Source organism: Petromyzon marinus, chromosome 34, assembly GCF_048934315.1.
Source record: "Petromyzon marinus isolate PM22_M1 ecotype Great Lakes invasive population chromosome 34, UKy_Petmar_22M1.pri1.0, whole genome shotgun sequence".
NCBI lineage: Eukaryota > Metazoa > Chordata > Hyperoartia > Petromyzontiformes > Petromyzontidae > Petromyzon > Petromyzon marinus.
In genome coordinates, this window is record NC_133700.1 from 5,466,507 (window position 1) to 5,494,201 (window position 27,695).

Consider the following 27,695-nt stretch of genomic DNA (forward strand, 5'->3'; position numbering starts at 1 on the left):
ACCTCGTTCACCCAAATGACAATCGCAAAATGGATAATCGATGAACCGGTGCATTATTACGCCCTTATAAGCTAAGACGTGTCGCAATGAGAAACGTAGCCGGTCTGAAAGTCACATTGGAATTTGACACAAATCCTCGTGGACCCCGTCGCTTTATCATGCGACGTGTCCAGAGTAGCCGGTTTTCTGGTTTGTACCTTGGACAAAGGGAGCCACTAAATTGACCTTTTGAGTGCATGAGTGGACTTGCCAAAATGCGTTCGGAGTGATCGGTTTATAGATGACCTTCATTTTTAAACCCGTAAGGCAATAGATAACATTGCGAGCGAGAATCTCTTCCGGTGAGTCGTTTGGTTTAAATCAGTGCCGTAGCGAAAAACAAAAGTGGTTTGACAGATAGTTGCTGCAACATAAGTGGTGCACAAATATATCTTTTTTTGGAAAACATTGGTGTGAATAAGAGGCTTTTGAACTGACTTCAGTAGTAGCTCTGCTCCGTCTACTTCTGGAGCTATTTTCTTGCACGAGGAGACCAACGCATTGCTCACCAGCAGGGTTTGTTCATGTAAATCGATTTGTTTCGGGACACGTTGGCAAGAGCACACACTGAATGCAATTTAGGGGGAAAATAAATATATATTTAAATTTAAAGAAGTTTGTCGATTTCAATAATGTAATTAAGACACCACGAGTGTGTCTTATCTGAAACATTTCCAGTGTGTTTTGTACTTTAGCTGCGCATTTTTGTCAGTGTTTGACATAGGCCAGGGTTCTTTTAGCCGGTGGTACGCTGGCCCATATTTGGCCATTGAGGGCTCTCCGAGCCATGGAGAGATACGGCTGTACGGGACAGAGGCACTCGATTCGTGAGTGGAGAGATAAACAAGAGATAGGGATAGGAGGACTGTAGACAAGCCATGAAGACTCTTGAGGTAGACTTTGAGGAGAGGTGCGAGACCTGGAGACGAGAGGCGACAATCCCGTGAACAGACGCTCTGATCTCAAAACGCCACGTGATGCTGCCCTCCGAACGCGTGGCACATAGCGTCACACGGTCCGACCAATACACTTGAATGACGGCGACGGAGGATATCCGTTGACGCTGGGCATTGTATATATATTTTTTAAAAAGTGGTTTGATCTTTATAGATTCGCCTGGTTAGAAGAATACATAACTCGGAGAAGCCTCTCTGACACTTAAGGCTCGTTGGCAGGAGGCTCCTAGCAGTGGTCGGAGCGCCCGACTCGCAGCGAAAAGGTTACGAGTTCAAATCCTGGATTTGCGGTTGATGAAACGAGTGCCCACCACTTCTGTTATACAAGCCAACAGTGGTCACAATCGCAATGGTAGTTTTATAAGGCATCTAAATGTTACAGCATCTCCAATACGCCGTGGTATCATGGGAAGCATGCACATCCGGAGGAATGTGAAGGTGTTTCTGTTGACTTTTTGTATGAGCGGGGTACGAGAGGAGGAGGGTACTGCTCTAGGCCAGAGAGAGAACTGAGATGATGGCATTATAGTGATAATAACGATAATTCAAATTTATAATGCGCATTTCATCCTACGATCCTAATGCGCAATGCATGAAAAGCAGGAAACAAAAACAGAACCAGGGTAACCGACGAAACTAATGGGGGAAGGCCACTTTAAATAAATGGGCATGAATTCACCACGTAGGGGGAAAGGCAGTCCCTTCTACACATGGTGAAGAGGGAAGTCTTGAGCTTAGGCTCGAACACGGAGGCGGTCGTTGTAGCGTGGATGCTGACAGGGAGGTTTGGGGCCACGCGAGGCGTAAAGCGACCACTGACAGGGAGCTGTCGTCGAGACCACGTGATGTTTTTATTTTTTTCGCTCGCGCTTTCACGTGTGTCCAGGGTCGGTGCAGTTGACCTTGAGCAAAGTCAAGCAAAATCCCTTTGCCGGCTTGAATTGAACATTAACTTCTTCATGATATGAATTACCTGCTTGGTCCTAAAACCAACCGCTTTGTGCATTGTCCAGGGACATTGCACAACGATTTCACCTTTTGTATCTCTGGTGCTATGAGAGTCACCGGTACAGGAGGTGAAAAAAACGCCTTCTGGAATGCCTACACCCAGCAAGGCGTTACTGAATGCCACTGTCAGAAAATAACCTGGGAAAGGTGATCGCACGGCACTGTTGTGTTTTAAGGTACAGGGTTCATACACGTTGCGTCCATCGCACCAACTTAGAGCAATGGGGATGGTGCTAGTATAGATGGTGTTCGAGGGAATAGCAGATTCTGAGCAATGTGGCAGGACCTGCGACGGGTAACGCTTTCTCTATAGGTCCCCTTTTATATCCACCTCACTGACCTCTCAATGGGTTATTGAACACGGTATTGCACTGTGTTGTGAAAGCGATGGATGGCTCCATGTATTACAGAGGAGCAGAGTGAGTATTATGGTCCCGTGTATATCAGGAGAGAGTTGCAAGATGTAACGAGTGCCTTGAGATTGGTGGGGGGATGTGTCGAGGTTTTTAAATCGAATGTTTCCTCTTTAGCTTTCGCTTTGTTTTTTTTGTGGGGTATATATAAATGGACCACCTTGCATGCATTTCATCAATCGGCCTCTCTTACCCAACAATATGCTTTGCTGCTCTTGGCTCATGGTCTGTAAAAAGTGGCTTGCTGTGTATCAGCCACGTCTGGGATGCCTGCCTTCACTAACCCGCACTGACCAGAGTGGTGAAGTACGGTCAAGCGATTCCCATGATCGACAAGGTATGAGGAGGCCCTCACCCAGCGGTGAATTGACAGGCTTGTGAACTGTTATTGTATTTTTTTTGTTTCAAAAATACAGTGTTCTCTGGGCGCTCCCAGTTTCCTGCCAAACACAATTGCGTTTGTATTAACAATGTGAATTGCGCAAACATCTCAAAACGCGGCTTTCCGCATAGACGCATGGGTAAGCAAATCAATGATAACGATTATTCCTGCATCGTCGTCGTTGTTGTTCGGGCGTTGTTTTTACGGCGCGCTCAACTCTCAGGCGAAACGTCTCAACCGTACGTACGTATGTTGAACTTCTATTCGCACCGTACGTAGCCAAACGAGTGTCAATCCAGGTGGGGGAACGACTCGGTCAATGATTATAATGGATACGGGGGGTGTGGGGGGGGGTCAATAAAATCACGACCGCTTTGCGAGTCCTCGCAGACGCGAGCCATCGTCAGCTACGGTCAATGCGTGGCGTGGCCCAGCCCGTAGCGCGTTCGCCGATATTTTTTGGCAGATGTTCGCGGTTCAAATCCAGCGGCACGCCCTGGTTAAGACTGCGTCGCGTGTACTAAACAAAACAAAACGAGCCACAGCCTGCCTCGCAGTGGACGTTAAGGATCCCGTGACGTCGTTCACAAGAGTAGGCGCATCGAGTGCCGCCGTCATCGTCCAAATTTGCCGCATTGGAATAATCGCTCCCAAATGGACTGAATAAGGATGATGTGCAACAATCATCACTTCCGACTGCAAAAGAAACTTGGTAGGACCCTAACCCTCCTGAAAAATATTCATGAGACTCGGCAAAGCTTTCCTGGGTAAACGAGCAAATAATAATCATCATCCACTGTTGAATGTCGGCCTCCCAAAGCCACCACCATCTCTCGTGGCCGCGTGATCTGATAATCCGCATAATTATTGATGCAGCAGTTACCTTGAGTGATGTAATGCTGAATGGCGAGCACTTTGACTGAGTTGCAGAGGCAATGCCTGCCAGTGCATCGTGCAACAGTAGCCACTACGTGCTGGCAGCGGCAGAATCTTCCACCAAATGAAGGTCGTAACGGGGAAGGAGGATGGATGTGCAGTCAACGCAGCATTTAAAAAAAATTCCACGGGTTGATGCCCACATCTTTTTTATCTCCCACCATGAGTTGTTGTGAGGCACCCTCCTAATCCTCCCACCCGCTCCTCGGTCTCGCTGTGCCCCCTACCTGCCCACCCAGCACCCCTATCCGCCGTCTTTTGGCTTTGTCCTCAATATAAAACCGTAAGCGAAGGAAGGTTGCGCCCATATTATTGAGCGAGTTTCTCAATTCATTTCTGTGTCCTTTGATTGATTTCAAAGTCAAAGCCCCGAGCCTGTTCAAACGGGTCTCATGTGTGTCTCCGTTGTGAGGCCCATGGCCATTCGTGGTTATTCCACATTCCCATAGTAAGGGCCAGACCACAGGACAGTCACCCTTGACTTTGCGCAAAGTGCTGCTCGTTGAGTGGACCCCGAACTGGAATTTGAGTCAAACGCCTTTGCCACGATGCCACCAAGCCCATCGTATTTATTATACCTCTTCTGTGTCAACCGCAAAACCCGAGTGCGTACTCGAATAACCACCAACCCATAACCGTGTTTGTTTGTCTTTAGTATATGCGAGTTGCCTGCAATCTCAGGCTGGAGGCCTACATTTTACGGGCCAATTTTTTGCTTCGCGGATTGGTCTCCATTGCCCACGTGAGGATTCGGGCCGAGCAGCACTACGTGACCAAGCGAGTCGGTCGGCAACGTCGTAAGGCAGTGGGAACGTTTAATTTCACATTTATATATTTGAAAATTGAAATCCAGAGGGTGGACAGTTCATTCGATCTCCAGGTGCGGCAGGAGGGGGGTAAGTTTTACGAATTCCGCCCCCCCCCCCCAATCTCTGTCCACCCAGCACCAGAGATGGGTCACGTCGCAGTGAAGTCAATCGGCAGATCGCGTGTGGTGGTGGTGGAGGGCGCTCGTTCGCATGTAATGTTTAACCTCGTCAGCTTGGCGGGTGTTGACCTTTTAATCACGAGCATTTCTGGGAAAGTCTTACTCGGAGGTATTACTGAGAAAGTTCTGCCCAACTCGCGTGGTAGTCAAGTAACTCGGAATATCATGGAAGCGCCAGATTGAGTTCAGGCCAACTGTGGTGCACTGGAATCATCTGGAGGTGGCTGTCCATTGACACTCGGTATGATACAGTGAAATGCTGTTGCATATCTAATTAAATAGGTATACCTATTTGTGTACCTGGACGGCCTGGTGGCGAGATGTTAATTACTTTGCCTGGTGTGCAGGAGGTCGTGGCTTCGACGCTGACCCTCACACCTGTATATTTGGAGTTTGCATGTTCTCCCCGTGGTCCTCCAGTCTTTTCCACCACATTTTAGAATCAACAACATTTTTCGATTTAAAGCTGTCGTGACTGCAGGGATTCATCTTCTTGGTTCTTTCGGTAAAGTCACGTAGGAAATAAAAATAAAAGAATAAAAATAAAACGTAATAAAATTAAATTCTCACGACGTTTCGGCCACAGCACAAGTAACCTTCTTCAGGTGAAGAAACAGGTCTGTCCAGAATACAGAGCTTGAGTGAACACTGTCAAGCAAGGACCGCGTCTTTTAAGGTGTGTGGGCGGAGTTAACATATGAATTAGCATGTTACCAGCCCCATCTCCGGAGCGGAGGAGGGTGGCGGCTGGGCACAGAAAAAAGCAGAACAGCTAAGGTGCGCTGCTCTGTCCTGTGTTGCATTATAACTATGCTATAAACTGGACAACTATACAATACATTATTTCCATTCTACTTGACTTTACTGAAAGAACCAAGAAGATGAATCAACAACATGCATTGAGAGACTTTGGCTGCGATAAATTTCCACACGATCGGCCACTTCGTGTGGCTTTCATTTCTGATAGCCAAGTCCCTTCTGAAGAGAGCTATATAGCTCAGTGGGCCTTACCTGGTTTCGTTTAAATACCGTACACTGTATATGTATTTATCTCCTGATATGTACGTTTCTGCACAGTTCAGCAGTCGAAAGGCTACGAGACGTGGATAATAACAAAAAAAGCTCAAGGTGCAGCCCTGCTATGTCCAGCTCACGCCACAGCTGGTGGAAAAGCCTCTACTAGAGGGAGCTCTCGAGAGCATGTCGAGAGGATATTTGGCCTACACTACCACGACGGCCAGACACGAACATCTTGGAAAAGTTGGGAGGGCCTGCAAATTACACAGCCAATACCCGACTTATCGGTCGATTAGTTGTGGTGAACCAGTTGACACTGCTGGGCGAACTTAGTTTGGGTGGGGGGAAGGGAATTTAAGAAACTTTCCCCATCGTTTCAATTCCTGCGCTGGGTGATCAAATCTCCTGGACATCTGTCAAAAAAAAGCTTTATAGCTCATCGGATTCCTCCCAGTAGAAATAAAGATTCTGAAAGGTTCTGAATCGAACCGGCGACCTCTAGATTCTGAGTCTTCGGGTGTGCTGATCATTACACCACATGAGCAACATCCTTAGTTGAGATGCACTGCAGATAATTATATGCGTTTTCCCCAACAGGCCAGACTCATGCATATCTCCACTCAAGCAATTTGAGGTCACGTACTTGTGTAGCTAGCCATGTGTCCCTGCAGCTGAGCATTCGACTCTCATTCAGAAGGGAATGAGTTAAAATCACGGGTTGGCTCAGCCCATCATTCCTCGAGGCTGATAAACATATACAACCACTTTGTGGGAAGTCACCAATGACCATATCACAAGAAATTATCATCCACATCAAAATAATAATTATAATTTTATTTAGCGTCATTCATGCAAATTTCATCCCACAACGCTGAATCATCTTTATCATTAATTTCCTCCATCATTATTTGCATAATCCGTTATCTGTATCATCTCTTGACATCGCGATCTGAATCATCCATCATCATCATTATCGCCATGATCACAATCAATGAAACAACTGTGCTGTTGAGATTATCACCCAGAATGCGCGCGATATCCCCAGATCACAGGAGCTAAACGGCATTGAACCTGGGCAGTGCTTGGATGGGCGACCGCCATGCATTCCAGGTTGTCATAGACTGCCGCGTGGCTGTGGGCAGCAGAGGCCAGTGCAGCATAACCCACTGTTGTACTGCACTGCGCTTCTCCACTCTTAACATCTATTCTTCCCGCCTTCACTAACTAAACTAACTAACTCTGGTGAAGTATGTTCAAATTACCACCCTCAACACGCATGGCATGCTGAGGCCCTCACCCAGCCTTAGATTTGGACTCTACATGAACCTGTTGTGAGAAGTCAACGGTAGTTGTCCTGGGGATAGGACTGGCGTCTGCCGTAGGCAATGTGGAATTTCGCGGTTCTGCCGTACAGTACATCTCTCTGATGCGGTTTCCGGGTTGTTTCCGCGTGTTGTTCCGCACGATGTCCGACTTTTGGCGCCCCCCCCCCCCCGCCTCCACGTTCCGGAGGAATTTTGGTTTGCCGAAGAAAAAGAAGCAGCACCCAGCACGTGGAGCGAAACGCCGGACATCGTGCCGAGCAACACGCGGATCCGTACGTCCTCCGGGAACACGTCAGAGGACGGCGCGTAAATCCTCGCCTAAGCCCTTTGGTGGAGCGCGAGTGTCACGGGGTGTCGTTTTTCATCGCCCGGTGTCACGATTCGTCCGGCTTCACGGGAGGCAGATTGCTCTAACATCTTCGTGCGGTTACATTTTACGAGAGGGTCCGCTGCTTGAATGCGCAGCCAGCCGCCCACGGTCTCACTGCAGCAACTGCCTCTGCTTCTGTCGGATCCATTGCGACTTGGGTTGTCGATCGACACAAAGGCTGTAGTGGACGGGCGGCCGCTCGACTTGGGTTCTACGGGCCGAGGTGGCGGCCACTGCGACAGCGGTGCTGATAGCCTGCGCCTAACTCTGGAATCCATTTAACTGAAATGAGCATGGCTTGTTGTGTGCATCACATTTGTTCGATGAGCGCGATCAATGCCTTGTCCAGCTTTGAGAGATAACGTGCATCGTATGACAGACGTGAGGTCTGTGATGATTTTCCCCGCCCATGAGTCGATTACATTTATGCCAATTCGCGGTTACAATTTGAAGAACTAATGTTTTTTTTTTAATTGAAATCACATCATGGTGCCTTTTAGCACCTCGAATGGCTATCGAAGCCAAGCAAACCGATTGGTTACAACGTTTCTACTTCTCCTTGGGTGTGTTCCATCCTGTGGTTTCCAAACTGTCGTTGGTCTCGACCACAGCGGTCATCCCTTCTGGCGACGTGTCCTGCCCCGAGACTCCTTGCCCTTCTTAGCAGGAGGCGACGCGCCAAATGAGGGTGTCCGCCGATAGAGATGTAGCGGTGAAATCGGCGTGCATGTCGAGGAGATTAGACGGATGATTGCGTAGCAAGACCTTGAGCGACGGCGACGGCTTGGGGAAGCCGTCATCCTGCAGTGGATAGATCATGGATAATTGCGACTCATGTTGATAACTCCTACGAGCAGCAGTATAACACGCCACAATCCAGAACCGCTGTTCTTGCTGCCATCCTTCAAGCATCATTATCAAAGACACGATACTAAATCGGAAGCCATCGCCGAATTTATAATGGTGCCACGTGAGCCCATCAAAGTCCCCACGCACGATAGAGCCTGATTACATCCTGGTGAGTGTGGGAGCTGGGGACACGCTTAACCCACCATCACAGTGATGCAGCTGGGCTACTGTGAGCCCCCGTGTGTAACGCACACCCAGCCCACCAGCTCTTCTGTGTGCGATGACTGTGGTGGAGCTGTGACTTTGGCAGGAGCCGATTGTATTTGCTGAAAGAAAATTAAAAAATCTGTGGAGGGAGCTGAAGGTTCGAGTTGCCAAACGTCAGCCTCGAAACCTTAATGACTTGGAGAATATCTGCAAAGAGGAGTGGGACAGAATCCCTCCTGAGATGTGTGCAAACCTGGTGGCCAACTACAAGAAACGTCTGACCTCTGTGATTGCCAACAAGGGTTTTGCCACCAAGTACTAAGTCATGTTTTGCAGAGGGGTCAAATACTTATTTCCCTCATTAAAATGCAAATCAATTTATAACATTTTTGACATGCGTTTTTCTGGATTTTGTTGTTATTTTGTCTCTCACTGTTCAAATAAACCTACCATTAAAATAAACCTACCATTAAAATTATAGACTGATCATTTCTTTGTCAGTGGGCAAATGTACAAAATCAGCAGGGGATCAAATACTTTTTTCCCTCACTGTACTTACTCACCTTTTCACTCACTCACTTAATGAGAAACCCTTTGTCATTAACATGCGTAACAACCAGCTTGCACACACATGCATATAATCCTGTTTTTTCTTTTGTAGGTAAACAATAAATATTTATTAGAATTGGTGGGGTTTTTTTAATTTCTCTTTACTGATATTATCACACGGAAAACACACGCAATGCGTTTTGAAACACGTAACAATAATTATAATTCACATTTGTAAGGCGCACTTCATCGGTAGATCCCAAATGCGTCACCGTGTATAGAAAGCAGGAAATAAACAGAACCTGCAGGGTCAGCGGCTGGAACAAAGGAGGGTAAAGGCTAGTTTAAAAATTTGAGTTTTCAGGGAAGACTTAATAGCTCTTAACGACTTATTTTTTTTTGTTAGCAAAGGCAAAGCGATCCATAGCCTGGGAGCTGCTCTGGCTTTCGTGTCAATTAAATATATCGTCAAATGCCACGTTGTTATCAATTAAATATCTCGTCAAATGCCACATTGTTATCAATTAAATATCTCGTCAAATACCGGATTGTTATCAATTAAATATCTCATCAAATACCTTATTGTTATCAATTAAATATCTCGTCAAATACCACATTGTTGGGGCTATAATCCCCAACACTGATTGAGAGGTTTCATCACATATCTGCTTCAACAAATATCCTGAAGCAGACGATTAGTGCTGGATACAACCACATTGGCAAATGTTCTCTGTAACCTTGCTCCTTACCCGTGTATCGATGGTTCAATTTTAATGTGCAATTTTATTGAGGGACGGTGTTGTCTTTCTGAATGCAGAAATGAAAAATCGACAGTAATTTATGCACTTTTTACAATTTATACTTAAATACTTTGCTTACTTTTGTTTAATCAATTGTTTTGAGTGACTTGCTTACGTTATCTATGTACGTTTACTTCTTTCACACCGTACTTGGCCAACCTAGCTTATCGAAATAGGTGCGGGGGAAGGACGACAAACTAAACACCAAAAGGGGATCTAAAGAAATTAGATTTCATTCGAGATTTGAAAGTGCATAGCTCCAGTGGCTTCCGAATGTCGGAAAGGAAGAGCGATCCTATATTTTATGAATATTAGAACAGGTTTCCCCTTTTTTACCTGGCAATAAAACAGGTGTTAAGATGTTAAAACAGGTGTTAAGATGTTAAAACACCAAACTGAAACCTTTAACAAGGAATCAAGTCTGCATTAACCACAATACTTGTGGTCAGAATGGAAACAAAAAAACGTACTCTGATAATATATGCATTGTCTTTGAAACTGATTGGTCCACACCAGAGACACCTTTCTTTTGAGCCTAGTCTCAAAACGGTGTTAGACCTGACCCTACTAGACATATGTGAGATGAAAAAGCTTCATAGCTCATAGGATTCTTCCCGGATAAAAAAAATATTCGGATTCTGACAATGGCCATGTCAGAGGAGACCCTCCAGAGAGCCTAGGTTCAACCCCTGGCTCAATAACTGACTCGTCATAATCTGTCCATCATCGTCCGTATCATCCATCATCTTTATTGTTCGTCATCATCAATAAATTACGAAGAATAATTAATTCTTGAAAAATTGTGCCCATATTTGCTTGTTTGTTGGGCCTAAAATTGCATCTGTAATTGGTAAAAAAAAAATCTGCATCAGATTTGGATAATTCAATATCGATTTCAGGTCAAAATCCACACGACTGGTTTACATCTCATTGTTTGCTTGTTTCGTTTGTGTCATGTCAGCGCACCTCTTGCGCTCAACTGTTATGTAACGCGATGGTTGAACTTGCACCTTGACCGTATACACATCATTCTGAAACCATCTTAAACTCGAGAACAAATATGTGGCTTCAAATCTCTGTTTACAGATCAACTTCAAGAACGGATTAATTTATTTTAACTCGAAATCACACTGGTCTTTGTTGTTTTTCCCGATCAAGGTCGCAGTTTCTTTTCCTCGGTACTTCGGGGCGCAAAGTCAGGGAGGGGAACAGTCGCAGCGAGTGAGTTGGGGCTGCCTCGCTAGCGGATGCTTCCCGGTGATAACTGGGTCCGTGAAGATGCCCCCCATCCCCCACCCCGCACCCTTCCCTTCCACTCCACCACGGATGAGAGGCGGTCCACTAAACTATCGCATTAAATCTAAAAGCGCTGCTGGCCGCTGTCTCCGTACCGAGCTGACTGTGCGTGCGCTACTGTGCACGTAAAGGTTCCATCATTGGCATCACCACGATTTGTGTCGCCGTGGTGAAGGGAGGTAAAACGCGGACAAAAAAAAATATATGCCGTGACCTTTCAACAAAATGTTGTGGGTGTCGCTGAGCCATCTCTGACCAGCACTGGCCAGCCGAGTGAAGTATGGCAAAATGGCCTCCATGACCCACATGGTGTGAGGAGGCCCTCATCCAGCAGCGGATAGGCTCAAGGTTTTGTACATGTCCGATAGAACTATGGCGCTTGCCGTAGGAATATGGAATTTCCAACCATTGGCTGTTGGCCACGAACGGAGAATAGCACCACCGAATTAATGTTCGGTGTGACCTTAGATTCAAGAGGGCAGTGTGGGACGAGACCATTCGTTTTTGAACTGGGAGTAAATTGGTAAACATAGCGTGACGGGTCGCGAGGACTACTGGGGTTTCGGGGAAACCCCTCTGTATGAAGGAATAAGCTCTGTCCGGTTCAATACCTGGAACACAAGGGGGGAGTGGGGGGAGGCCACAAGATCTCTCGTAATTTGATGCAATGTGAACGAAACTTGAGCGTAAAACTTCGTTGCTCCGAGGGACTCGTCCGAAATGAAGAAGCGGTCAAATTGAGGTACAACACCTCCGATTGGCACGGTTGGCTACGTACGATGCGTAATGAAGTTCGACGGACTACATACAGAGGTTGCCTGCGCCAACAGAGTTGCCATCTGAGACCCCTGTGGACACGCTCTTTGCTGTGCCTCTTGACACGAGCGCTGTCGTAATTGTCGCTCATTAAATAATCCGAATATTTATTGATACTGGAGGAATCCGATGAGCTATGAAGCTCTTTTTTTCACAGATGTCCAGTAGGGAAGGGTAAGAACGTTACAACAACCAACAATGACACGAGCGCTGCAAAGTTTCTTATAACGTGGACGTTTCTTATAACGTGGACGTTTATAGCAAAACACCTGTTGAATATCCGTGCATGTGCACGATTTTTTTCTTCCTTTGCTTGGTGAATATTTTAATCGTTTACAGGACAATCTGCGGCTTGCAGCCTTTACTCGGGCAGCTGACTCACAATTGGCGGCTGCCCGTGGTCACATGATCGAATTATTTATCGCGTGACGTTGGTCGTGTGATCATTTTAATCTCCCTCTTTCTCACCCTTAGGTTTGGGGGACCATGGGATTAGGGGGGGATTTTTGCCCCCCCCCTAACCTTTAGATAGGGGGTAATAATTAATCCGTGCACCTGAATGAATAATATTCAGGGGCAGTTTGCAAGTAAAATTTGTTTAACCAGGTGAGAACTCAAGAGAAGTGGGCAGAGTTTCCTTTGCAAAAGTGACCCGGGACAGCAAACATAAAACGGTGCCAAAACATAACTCAATATTAAATAAAATACCTTTTTCTGTCCTGAAAACTGGCTCATATGAATAAATAAATAAATGCTTACCATTCACGTTAAAATTCTAACAAAGTGAGAGAATCGTCGAAATGGATTTTCGGGTTATTATTGCACGGGTGATGTAAAACGGACAAGGATACTGATCAAATACAGGGTGGCAACCTTGGCGGGCTCAAATTGAGCCTCGCGGCTAATGAACTCTGTCCCTCCTTCCCAAATGCCAAATCCATTGCTCTCCCTCCGCCCCAAGCACTCCAGCACTGGCAACCAACCAACACCTTTGGGACGTTGACGATGGTGTTGCTGGGCTGAGTGGCACAGTACAGTGCAGGGCCATATCTTATCCAAACAGTCACACCACAGCACGCATTCTTGAGCCGCTCGAAAAGCAGCCAGCAGTTCAATTGTGACTGGCAAGCAATGTGTGGTCCTTAATGAGTGAGCGCACTTTGGAAGAGATGCGTTTGCGTCTCCGTGTGTTTTGCGTGTGGCTGCGGGCGTGCGTGCGTGCGTATGTGCGCGGACGCACGCATGTACGTACGTATGGGGAGCGGTAGCGTAGTGGATAACGCACTGTGCTACGAACCTAATCGACCCGAGATCAATGTACACTCTCGGCGAACAACAGCAGCAATGATGCATATCTGAACTGGCCCTGGGCTTCTCCTAAGTTGGCTGAGCCTTTAATGAGTACCTTGTGTGGTGTATCAATATCATGCACTGGGGAGATGAAGGCGGTCGGTCGTGGTGGGGCTACACCAACCGCCTCGTGTGCCGTGCTGGCCTTCATCGGTGCTACTCGCTAACAGCACTTGCCCCAACAGTCTGTTCAAGGCTATACGGGGGATCTTTGTGTTTGTGTGCGGAGCAGGATCTGAGCTGCTTCACGATGCCTTTCCTGGAGCCCGAGTCAGATGGACCAACAGGAGGGAAGAGCTCCGCCGACGTGAGTGTCCATGCTGATGTGCGTGTCCGTGAGTGTCTGCCCCGACGTGATTGTCCATGTTAATGTGAGTGTCCGTGCCACGACGAGTCCGCTGCCCCCCCCCCCCCCCCGATAGGCTCATTTGGTGGCTGTCGGCGTTGGCCGTGTTGCCCGGCCATGCCGCGCGTTGTGGTTGTTTGCCATGGGGTGGGGGGGGCGGTTGGTCAACTTAGGGGGTGACGACATTGCCATGAGAGGACAACACAAATAGATCTACGACCAGTATCACGATTAGATCGTCGTGTTGGTATAATGTCCATTTTTAACCATAACCCTCCACCACCTGACAGAGCCAATCAGGCCCACTGAGCTATGTAGCTCTTTTTCAGAAGCGACCTGGCCACAAATGATAGCTCAACAAAGTGGTATATCATCATCACGTGGGAATTTATGGCAGCCAAAGACTCGAAAGGCATGACGTTGTTTCTAAGTGTGGAGGGAAAACCCGGATGACCCAGAGAAAAATCCACATCACCATGGGGAGACATGCAAACTCCAAATAAAAAAGGCGTCAGGATCGAACCCATGAACTCCTGCATATCAGGCAAGGTAGTTAACATCTCACCACCATGGTGCCCCAGATGTTACATCATGGGGAAATGTGCAAATTTATTTAGTTTTTCAGTAACATCAGAGGAGGAAAGTTGAAATGCAAGCAATTTTTTTACAATTTTGTACGACGTTTCGCTGGAGATTACAGCAACCAGCATCAGCTCCATTCCGTTGGCTACGCATGTACCGTAAGCCCAAGAATCGATTTGTAACCAACGTTACCCTGCGCTCCGTCACGCAGAGGCACTTTGCCGTGCCGCTCCTCCGTAACGTCCCATTGCTGTGCCCGCCGCTCGCCAGGACGCGCCGTGCTTCCGGAGCCTCCCGGCCGCCCTGCCGTCCGCTCCTCCGCGCCCCGCTCCGAGCCACCGACTCCTCCAGCGGCGAGCATCCACGCCAGCGCCGCCCCTGCAGAGGCACGCGCCGGCGGGCGCCTCCCACGGCCATGGACAACCTCACCCGGCGGCGGCGGCGGCGGCGGCGCCGGTCGCGCCGGTAGCGCCGCCGTCCTCGCCGCACCGCCTCGCCGCGGTGGCGGTGGAGCCGAGCGGTCGACGTCGCAGCCTCCCGGGCCTCTTCCGCTCCGTCTCCTCGCCGCAGAAATCCAGCTCCGGGTCGAGCTCCGGGTCGGGGTCGGCTCCAGCGTCCACCGTGGGCTCGCCGCCCGTGCCGTCCATCGCCTCGCGCTTCTTCTCCAGGTCCAGGCGAGGTAGGGGCAGCTGGAGGAGGGAGGGGATGGTGGGAGGCGGGAGGGGGGGTCGAGAGCTTTATAGGTCATAGGATTCCTGCAGTAGAAATAGATATTCTGATTCTTTAAGCTCTCGCACTAGTAGAGAGCAGTGATTGCTGTGTATGATCCCAATTGAGTGATTTGCGGGTAATGGTGTAATTTCGCGAAAGAAAATTAAGTTGATCGCCACTGCCCTTGTACTAGACGTTGGTGATTCAACATCCCTGTGTGATCCACCAACCTCAGCTCCTTGTCAATTGTATTAAATGAAGCCTTTCGGGATTATTAAGAATTCGGAGTAGGATAAAATGTGAGTAATCACAAGTTTCAAAGGCAATAGGTCGAGGAGAGAGCAGGAGTTTGTCAAGTTAATTGAACAAAGAATGAACTCCAATTAAGCGCGCATTAATAGGTGCATTATTAATGCAACGTTTTGCCAAGGACTGGTTACTCTTTTAAATCTGCACGTTTCCATCGTGCAAGGTCACGCAAGTTTAATTATATAATTTGTATTCATTTATTTAACTTTCCCTGGGTCTCTCAACTGCTGGTTGCAAGGGCTCTCCCACGCCATGGCGATCATGGCGGGGGGTTGTTCGACCGTACTTCACCAGCCTGGTCTGTGCGGGTTGGTGTTGGGGTGGGGTAGCCCAGGACCGGTTCGGTTAATCACTCGTCAATGATGTCAGCCATAACTTGATAGGTTCATAGTGCAGTGTGCTGATCGCTGCATATGAAGTGTATGACCCGGTCTATAATTATTATTGGGTGCAGTTGTTCGTGCACTGCGCTACGAACCCAGCAACCTAAGGTTGTGTTCCTGATCATGGCTAACGTGAGTGCCGACGGATATCTGAACTGGCCCTGCCCCCCACTGCTTCGTTCACCAACCCATACAAGACCAAGCTAAGAAGTATAGACAAAGCAACCCATCCAGCAGATGGCACAAAGGGCTGTAAGCGAACTCTGACCCCCCAAGACGTCAGGGGCCGCTGGGTTCACCATAACGTGAAACGACTGAATCGATTCTTGAATCGCATTGCAGCTATAAATTGTGAACTTCCTTGAATTTCAAGGAGTGTGAATCTATACGTGGCTACAGTATAGCAAGTAGATTTCTGCCCCCTGGAGTGTGCATGCCAAAGTTGAGTGTTAGCCGTCGTATTTGGGTTTTGGTTTACTGCCATACTCGGAAAAAAAACACTACAAAAGGAATTTACCTAACATTCCAAGAAAAGGCTTTCCAGAATTAATGAGGCTTTGCTATGAAATTAAAGAATTATGCTCTATTAATGTGCACAGTAAACAAACGTGGCGGTAATCCAGGTCAAAAAGTCAAATTGCCTTCTTGAGCATTAAGTCTTCATTGCTGGCTGGAAATTCCACATTTCATGGTCGGGGGCCCAGTCTTTCCATGGGACGGTTCCAGTTGACTTTCCCAAAAAATCGCCGCTGATCGTTTTCCATGACCCCCGGAGGGATGATGCGCTGGGTGGTTGTTTCTGCGCAAAAAATTAAATGGCGTTTTAGACGCAGAGTTGAGAGACTGTTTGTGAAGATCTTCAACATTTGCGCTGGGACCTTGGAGGAGGCATTTTTGGCAAAGCACCGGACGGGAAGGAGTGACGGAGCTCGGCCGTGCATGGGATGGCACACCTGTCAACCCCTTATCAGTGCCTACCTTAGTACAGACCAATTCAGACCTTATTGGTCACCCCGTGCCTTTATAAATCTCACCGCTCATCCTACAAAGTCCCATCACGAGGGAGAAACACAAACATATAGACAAAAAAAATGTTGCCCGTATTGAAACCGGCTGTACACCGTATGGACCTGAAAACTCAATGTCCCTGTAACAAGAATACGTTTGAACCGTGTGGGTTGACAGGTATGGAAAGGGCTCCAATGAACTGCAACAGATTTTCGTCAGGTCTCAGAAGCTAAGTGGGGTTGAGCCTGGAGAGTGCTCGGATGGGTGACCGCCGTGTGCACGAACGGGGTGCTGTCGGCCGCCGCCGCGGGGCTACGTTTTGTGGCAGCCAGTGGGGCAATTGTCGTTGTTGTGCTCCCACATCAACGCTTCCTGCCTCCACCAGCACGCATTAACCGGCATGGTGAAGTATGGCCGCATAACTCTCCCACGACCCACACAGCTTGAGGTGGCACTCGTACAGCAATGGATTGACAAAATGGCTGCGATGAACATGAAACTAAAAATGAGGCTTCCGGATTAATGTTTCCCAACGCTATTTCTTTGTTGTGTACGTTAAACTTATTTAGCACCGTACGTAGCCAAACGTGCTCATCGGTGCGGGCAATGGCGGAGACAGGATTTTCAGGTGGGGGGGCAACCCCTCCAGCAATGAAAAAGGTTAGGAGTTGCTAGTAAGTAAGGACTTGTCCCTTGCTTTTTATTCGAAGCGTGTGCGGCGATGGCGCAGCCATCGATCGAGGGTCAAATTCGAACCGCGTTGTGTGATCGGCATCGCGCTCGCTGAAGGTGAATGCCTTCAGGGAAGTTGTGTACTGTTTACGCAACTGCGCACAATTCTGTGAGCCACTTATAACTGCTTTCCCGTTACTTATTGCCAATTATGGACTCAGACTGTTGCTCTATCATCTCATAGAGTCCCTGGCACGTAATAATATGCTACACAGTGGCAGTGGGGGTCGCAAAATGCCGATTTATTGCTAATAAACCCCAATGATCCGATCAAAATTAGGGATTTCAATCGGATCATTGGGGGGGCACGTGCCACTACCCCCCCCCCCCCCCCACTGACTCCGCCAGTGTGTAGGGGGGGGACAACAAAGGAGACTTTAATAAAACCCTGGACTGGGTTTCATTTCGCTAAATCTCCTTCGGAGCCATCCATTTAGTACGTACGCATGGAGGGGGGGTTAACCCAAATGTGTACGCTTGCGTATGGGGGGTCTACTGACAATGTCCGTACGCATAGGAAACGGGGGGTGGGGGGGGTGAAGCCTCGATAATAATTTGTCTACATTGTCCTTCAAATGAGTTAGATAGTCCTACGGTGGACTGTTTGCTTAAACACGTTAATATGATTAATCCTTCATCGTTTCTGCGTGGATTAAATATCAGCCGTTCTATAAGATTCGGTGGGGGGGGGGGGGTGCGTCAGGCGTACGTACGCAGGTAGGGGGGTTGTAAAAAGTACGCATGCATACAGAGAGAGGGGGATTGGTCAAGTTTTGACAGATGTTTGCGTACCTACGAAATGGATGGCCCCTAGACACAAAGTGAAGAGCGCTTCGTCGCAGACCCTTAAATGTGGCACCGAGCACAGGGGCCACTTTGGTAACGGCCATGTTTATTTTCCACGTGGTATTCTCGTTGTGCAAGCGGAATAGGTTTTCAGTCTTGATCATTTCTGTAAAAGGCCGTGATGCATCCAAGGCGCCTTTTTATTTTCTAAAGCATCTGGGGGTGGAAGGATGGCGCGTTGGTTAGCGCATTGCGCGATGAACTTGACCACCCGAGTTCATTGTTTGGCAATGGCTAAAGCCAGCGGCTAGGCGACATCTGAACTGGTCGCGGGCTCCCCCCTTCGCCAATGCACTCTGACCAGCATGGTGAAGTATAGTCAAACAGTTCTTCTGACCGGAAGGCGTGGGGAGACCGTCATCCAGCAGTGCATTGATAAAAGAACTGTGCGTTTATTGTCGAACGAAAACACGTACCAAAATGTATGTATGTTGAACTTATTTTCGCACCGCACGTAGCCAAACGTGCTGATGAATTGCTAAAGCGTGCTCACGTAACACACCGACACACGTGAATATAAGTAGGTGGATCGATGGGTGAACAAATGTCCCTTCAGAGCAGCGGTGGGCAACTGGCTTCTCCCGAGCCACATGCGGCTCTTTAATCCATCACATGCAGGCTCTTTAATCCATCCACATGCGGCTCTTTAAGCCATCACATGCAGGCTCTTTAATCCATCACGTGCGGATCTTTAAGCCATCACATACGGATCTTTAATCCATCACGTGCCGATCTTTAATCCATTGCATACGGCTCAATCGAAGGGACGTAACGGAGAACGTCCTATCACAGTAGTAGCAAATAATAATGAATGTTTCCCATGCTGTGCTGAAAACTGTTAATATATATACACTTATACACATATATAGACATGGCTCTTTGCAGAACTCACGGGTGCTTTTTGGATTTTTGGTGTGTTACAGGTTGGCCACCCCTGTTTTAGAGCGTCGGGCCATCGGCACTGAGATTCTGGGTTGGTATCCGGATTTGAGGTTCTCCTGTTGTAGTAAGCTAGCAGTTTAAGGCCCAGTCACCAATAACTGCACAAAAGTCAGATTAAAATTAGGTTTTTAATTTAGTCTGGCTTATTCCAGCTCTATACATTATTTTGGTTTGATGGACGTCCAATTAATATGCAGTGGCGCAAGTGGTGGGTTTGCATCCACCCGGTGATCTGAGTTCAATCCCTTGGCCACGGATAACATCGCTTACGAATTATATCTGTGCCAGGCCTGCCGGACCCCCCATCGTCCCCTATTTTCTAACCCACACTGACCAGCATGCTGAAGTATGGTCAAACAACCCCCCCATGATTGCCATGGCATGTGAAAATCTTTATCCAGCAGTTGATTGACAAAGGGCTGTAAATTGAACCGATGATGTTCACTCATTGATCCCTCCACCCATGTTGAGTAGGTGTTCTACCAGACTGGCTGTCTCGTCTCATTCACAGTGTTCACTCACCACACTGCAGGTCACACCACTCGCTCACCTACTCACCCACTCACACACACTGTGTTCACTCACCAGCCCACTGCAGATCGCATCACTTCTCTTTCTGCTTCTTCCCTTGTGTCCACTTATAAATACCCTCCCATCGTCTCTGTTCCCCCAAGCTCTCATGATAACTTTGCTGAATTCAAGAATCGCGTTAAAACTACGTTGACAGTGCTGTTTGTTTCTGGACGCTTTCTGTTTGTATTTTTTCGTCTTTGCTCGGCTCCTGTTAAAATGGTTTATTCATGTTATCCGAGTGTGCTATTCGCAACTGATCCAAGAAGCATAACAACATTGCAAAGATGAAAAGGGAAGAGGGTCCTACTGCTTAGCGAGAGAGTGAAAAGCACATTCACCAAGTATGAGCAAGCGATCAGCTGAATCCACGTCATTACGCGTTCATAAAGCTGAGTAACTCTTCGTGTTCCTAGATTTGTTTCTCATTAATGGTCGCTACTGGCACCCTGTGCTGTGGTTCATGTGCTGTTTCACGGAGCTGTCATTTGATGGAATCCATCACCCGTAGCTGATGTCTGCTGCAGACATCGTGCTGCCAGCAGCAGACATCGCGTCTATCGCGATTTTCACCTTCAAGACGGGCGCTTGTGTTGCGTCCGAAACGTCGTGATTTATTGTTTTATTTCTACCTACGTGACTGTACCGAAAGAAACCAAGAGTATGGATTCCTGCAGTCACGAAAGCTTCAAATCAAGATTGAAACAGATAGCCACCGCGTCCCGAATACATTTATTCTACAAAATGGAAAGTGATTGAATGTTTATTCTGTTGTCGTTGAGTTTACATTATTTTGGGGAAGGTTTTGTATAGATGTTTAAATAGCCAACCAGACCCTCCCCCTAACCACACTAGCCAATTATATCATCACCCTAACTACACTAACCAACCAGACACTCATCCTAACCATACCAACCAACCAGACCCTCACTCTAACCACACCAACCAACCAGACCCTCACCCTAACACATCAACCAACCAGACCCTCACCCTAACCACACCGACCAACCAGACCATCACGCTAACCATTCCAACTAACAAGACCCTCACCCTAACCACACCAACCAACCAGACCCTAACCACACCAACCAACCAGACCCTCTCCCTAACCAAACCAACCAACCAGACCCTCACCCTAACCACATTAACCAACCAGACCCTCACCCTAACCATTCCAACTAACAAGACCCTCACCCTAACCACACCAGCCAACCAGACCCTCACCCTAACCACACTCTCCAACCAGACCGTCACCCTAACCATTCCAACCAACAAGACCCTCACCCTAACCACACCAGCCAACCAGACCCTCACCCTAACCACACTCTCCAACCAGACCATCACAATAACCACACTCTCCAACCAGACCATCACAATAACCACACTAGCCAGCCAGACCATCAAAATAACCACACTCTCCAACCACACCATCACAATAACCACACTCTAAACCCACACCATCGCAATAACCACACTCTCCAACCAGATCATCACAATAACCACACTCTGCAACCACACCATCACAATAACCACACTCTCCAACCACACCATCACAATAACCACACTCTCCATCCAGACCATCAACAATAACCACACTCTCCAACCACACCATCACAAAAACCACACTCTCCAGCCAGACCATCACAATAACCACACTCTCCATCCAGACCATCACAATAACCACACTCTCTAACCAGACCCTCACCCTAACCACACTCTCCAACCAGACCATCACAATAACCACACTCTCCAACCAGACCATCACAATAACCACACTCTCCATCCAGACCATTACAATAACCACACTCTCCATCCAGACCATCACAATAACCACACTCTCCAACCAGACAAACAAGAATAACCACACTCTCCAACCAGACCATCACAATAACCACACTCTCCAACCAGACAATCAACAATAACCACACTCTCCAACCAGACCATCACAATAACCACACTCTCCATCCAGACCATCAACAATAACCACACTCTGCAACCACACCATCACAATAACCACACTCTCCATCCAGACCATCACAATAACCACACTCTCCAGCCAGACCATCACAATAACCACACTCTCCAACCAGACCATCACAATAACCACACTCTCCAGCCAGACCATCACAATAACCACACTCTCCAACCAGACCATCACAATAACCACACTCTCCAACCAGACCATCACAATAACCACACTCTCCATCCACACCATCACAATAACCACACTCTCCATCCAGACCATCACAATAACCACACTCTCCAACCAGACCATCACAATAACCACACTCTCCATCCACACCATCACAATAACCACACTCTCCATCCACACCATCACAATAACCACACTCTCCATCCAGACCATCACAATAACCACACTCTCCAACCAGAAAATCAACAATAACCACACTCTCCAACCAGACCATCACAATAACCACACTCTCCATCCAGACCATCAACAATAACCACACTCTGCAACCACACCATCACAATAACCACACTCTCCATCCAGACCATCACAATAACCACACTCTCCAGCCAGACCATCACAATAACCACACTCTCCAACCAGACCATCACAATAACCACACTCTCCAGCCAGACCATCACAATAACCACACTCTCCAACCAGACCATCACAATAACCACACTCTCCAACCAGACCATCACAATAACCACACTCTCCATCCACACCATCACAATAACCACACTCTCCATCCAGACCATCACAATAACCACACTCTCCAACCAGACCATTACAATAACCACACTCTCCAACCAGACCATCACAATAACCACACTCTCCAACCAGACCATCACAATAACCACACTCTCCATCCACACCATCACAATAACCACACTCTCCATCCACACCATCACAATAACCACACTCTCCATCCACACCATCACAATAACCACACTCTCCATCCAGACCATCACAATAACCACACTCTCCAACCAGACAATCAAGAATAACCACACTCTCCAACCAGACCATCACAATAACCACACTCTCCAACCAGAAAATCAACAATAACCACACTCTCCAACCAGACCATCACAATAACCACACTCTCCATCCAGACCATCAACAATAACCACACTCTGCAACCACACCATCACAATAACCACACTCTCCATCCAGACCATCACAATAACCACACTCTCCAACCAGACCATCACAATAACCACACTCTCCAACCAGACAATCAACAATAACCACACTCTCCATCCACACCATCACAATAACCACACTCTCCAACCAGACCATCACAATGACCACACTCTCCAACCACACCATCACAATAACCACACTCTGCAACCACACCATCACAATAACCACACTCTCCAACCAGACCATCACAATAACCACACTCTCCAACCAGACCATCACAATAACCACACTCTCCAAACAGACCATCACAATAACCACACTCTCCAACCAGACCATCACAATAACCACACTCTCCAGCCAGACCATCACAATAACCACACTCTCCAACCAGACCATCACAATAACCACACTCTCCATCCAGACCATCAACAATAACCACACTCTCCATCCAGACCATCAACAATAACCACACTCTCCAACCAGACCATCACAATAACCACACTCTCCAACCAGACCACCACAATAACCACACTCTCCAGCCAGACCATCACAATAACCACACTCTCCCACCAGACCATCACAATAACCACACTCTCCAACCACACCATCACAATAACCACACTCTCCAACCAGACCATCACAATAACCACACTCTCCAACCACACCATCACAATAACCACACTCTCCAACCAGACCATCACAATAACCAGACTCTCCATCCAGACTATCACATAAACCACACTTTCCAACCAGACCATCACAATAACCACACTCTCCAGCCAGACCATCACAATAACCACACTCTCCAACTAGACCATCACAATAACCACACTCTCCAACCAGACTATCACAATAACCACACTCTCCAACTAGACCATCACAATAACCACACTCTCCAACCAGACCATCACAATAACCACACTCTCCATCCACACCATCACAATAACCACACTCTCCATCCAGACCATCACAATAACCACACTCTCCAACCAGACCATTACAATAACCACACTCTCCAACCAGACCATCACAATAACCACACTCTCCAACCAGACCATCACAATAACCACACTCTCCATCCACACCATCACAATAACCACACTCTCCATCCACACCATCACAATAACCACACTCTCCATCCACACCATCACAATAACCACACTCTCCATCCAGACCATCACAATAACCACACTCTCCAACCAGACAATCAAGAATAACCACACTCTCCAACCAGACCATCACAATAACCACACTCTCCAACCAGAAAATCAACAATAACCACACTCTCCAACTAGACCATCACAATAACCACACTCTCCATCCAGACCATCAACAATAACCACACTCTGCAACCACACCATCACAATAACCACACTCTCCATCCAGACCATCACAATAACCACACTCTCCAGCCAGACCATCACAATAACCATACTCTCCAACCAGACCATCACAATAACCACACTCTCCAGCCAGACCATCACAATAACCACACTCTCCAACCAGACCATCACAATAACCACACTCTCCAACCAGACCATCACAATAACCACACTCTCCATCCACACCATCACAATAACCACACTCTCCATCCAGACCATCACAATAACCACACTCTCCAACCAGAGCATTACAATAACCACACTCTCCAACCAGACCATCACAATAACCACACTCTCCAACCAGACCATCACAATAACCACACTCTCCATCCACACCATCACAATAACCACACTCTCCATCCACACCATCACAATAACCACACTCTCCATCCACACCATCACAATAACCACACTCTCCATCCAGACCATCACAATAACCACACTCTCCAACCAGACAATCAAGAATAACCACACTCTCCAACCAGACCATCACAATAACCACACTCTCCAACCAGAAAATCAACAATAACCACACTCTCCAACCAGACCATCACAATAACCACACTCTCCATCCAGACCATCAACAATAACCACACTCTGCAACCACACCATCACAATAACCACACTCTCCATCCAGACCATCACAATAACCACACTCTCCAACCAGACCATCACAATAACCACACTCTCCAACCAGACAATCAACAATAACCACACTCTCCATCCACACCATCACAATAACCACACTCTCCAACCAGACCATCACAATGACCACACTCTCCAACCACACCATCACAATAACCACACTCTGCAACCACACCATCACAATAACCACACTCTCCAACCAGACCATCACAATAACCACACTCTCCAACCAGACCATCACAATAACCACACTCTCCAACCAGACCATCACAATAACCACACTCTCCAACCAGACCATCACAATAACCACACTCTCCAGCCAGACCATCACAATAACCACACTCTCCAACCAGACCATCACAATAACCACACTCTCCAACCAGACCATCACAATAACCACACTCTCCAACCACACCATCACAATAACCACACTCTCCAACCACAACATCACAATAACCACACTCTCCATCCAGACCATCAACAATAACCACACTCTCCATCCAGACCATCAACAATAACCACACTCTCCAACCAGACCATCACAATAACCACACTCTCCAACCAGACCACCACAATAACCACACTCTCCAGCCAGACCATCACAATAACCACACTCTCCAACCAGACCATCACAATAACCACACTCTGCAACCACACCATCACAATAACCACACTCTCCAACCACACCATCACAATAACCACACTCTCCAACCACACCATCACAATAACCACACTCTCCAACCACACCATCACAATAACCACACTCTCCAACCAGACCATCACAATAACCACACTCTCCATCCAAACCATCACAATAACCACACTCTCCATCCAGACCATCAACAATAACCACACTCTCCAACCACACCATCACAAAAACCACACTCTCCAGCCAGACCATCACAATAACCACACTCTCCATCCAGACCATCACAATAACCACACTCTCTAACCAGACCCTCACCCTAACCACACTCTCCAACCAGACCATCACAATAACCACACTCTCCAACCAGACCATCACAATAACCACACTCTCCATCCAGACCATTACAATAACCACACTCTCCATCCAGACCATCACAATAACCACACTCTCCAACCAGACAAACAAGAATAACCACACTCTCCAACCAGACCATCACAATAACCACACTCTCCAACCAGACAATCAACAATAACCACACTCTCCAACCAGACCATCACAATAACCACACTCTCCATCCAGACCATCAACAATAACCACACTCTGCAACCACACCATCACAATAACCACACTCTCCATCCAGACCATCACAATAACCACACTCTCCAGCCAGACCATCACAATAACCACACTCTCCAACCAGACCATCACAATAACCACACTCTCCAGCCAGACCATCACAATAACCACACTCTCCAACCAGACCATCACAATAACCACACTCTCCAACCAGACCATCACAATAACCACACTCTCCATCCACACCATCACAATAACCACACTCTCCATCCAGACCATCACAATAACCACACTCTCCAACCAGACCATCACAATAACCACACTCTCCATCCACACCATCACAATAACCACACTCTCCATCCACACCATCACAATAACCACACTCTCCATCCAGACCATCACAATAACCACACTCTCCAACCAGAAAATCAACAATAACCACACTCTCCAACCAGACCATCACAATAACCACACTCTCCATCCAGACCATCAACAATAACCACACTCTGCAACCACACCATCACAATAACCACACTCTCCATCCAGACCATCACAATAACCACACTCTCCAGCCAGACCATCACAATAACCACACTCTCCAACCAGACCATCACAATAACCACACTCTCCAGCCAGACCATCACAATAACCACACTCTCCAACCAGACCATCACAATAACCACACTCTCCAACCAGACCATCACAATAACCACACTCTCCATCCACACCATCACAATAACCACACTCTCCATCCAGACCATCACAATAACCACACTCTCCAACCAGACCATTACAATAACCACACTCTCCAACCAGACCATCACAATAACCACACTCTCCAACCAGACCATCACAATAACCACACTCTCCATCCACACCATCACAATAACCACACTCTCCATCCACACCATCACAATAACCACACTCTCCATCCACACCATCACAATAACCACACTCTCCATCCAGACCATCACAATAACCACACTCTCCAACCAGACAATCAAGAATAACCACACTCTCCAACCAGACCATCACAATAACCACACTCTCCAACCAGAAAATCAACAATAACCACACTCTCCAACCAGACCATCACAATAACCACACTCTCCATCCAGACCATCAACAATAACCACACTCTGCAACCACACCATCACAATAACCACACTCTCCATCCAGACCATCACAATAACCACACTCTCCAACCAGACCATCACAATAACCACACTCTCCAACCAGACAATCAACAATAACCACACTCTCCATCCACACCATCACAATAACCACACTCTCCAACCAGACCATCACAATGACCACACTCTCCAACCACACCATCACAATAACCACACTCTGCAACCACACCATCACAATAACCACACTCTCCAACCAGACCATCACAATAACCACACTCTCCAACCAGACCATCACAATAACCACACTCTCCAAACAGACCATCACAATAACCACACTCTCCAACCAGACCATCACAATAACCACACTCTCCAGCCAGACCATCACAATAACCACACTCTCCAACCAGACCATCACAATAACCACACTCTCCATCCAGACCATCAACAATAACCACACTCTCCATC

The 27,695-nt window shown here is 47.5% G+C and overlaps 1 protein-coding gene across 4 annotated transcripts in view; it reads left to right on the plus strand.

Annotated features, from left to right (window-relative positions):
• The window catches only part of LOC116948620 (5'-AMP-activated protein kinase subunit gamma-2-like), a 164,512-nt gene that overhangs the window by 38,114 nt on the left and 98,703 nt on the right, over window positions 1-27,695 (plus strand). For all 4 annotated transcript variants that reach the window (XR_012945922.1, XM_032965474.2, XM_076071650.1 and 1 more), the window contains 2 exons: window positions 13,534-13,608; window positions 14,500-14,908. Coding sequence is in view for 3 of the 4 variants with exons in the window: in XM_032965474.2 (XP_032821365.2) it covers window positions 13,534-13,608; window positions 14,500-14,908 (484 nt within the window). In the remaining variant the exon portion in view is untranslated. The remainder of the gene's footprint in view (window positions 1-13,533; window positions 13,609-14,499; window positions 14,909-27,695) is intronic.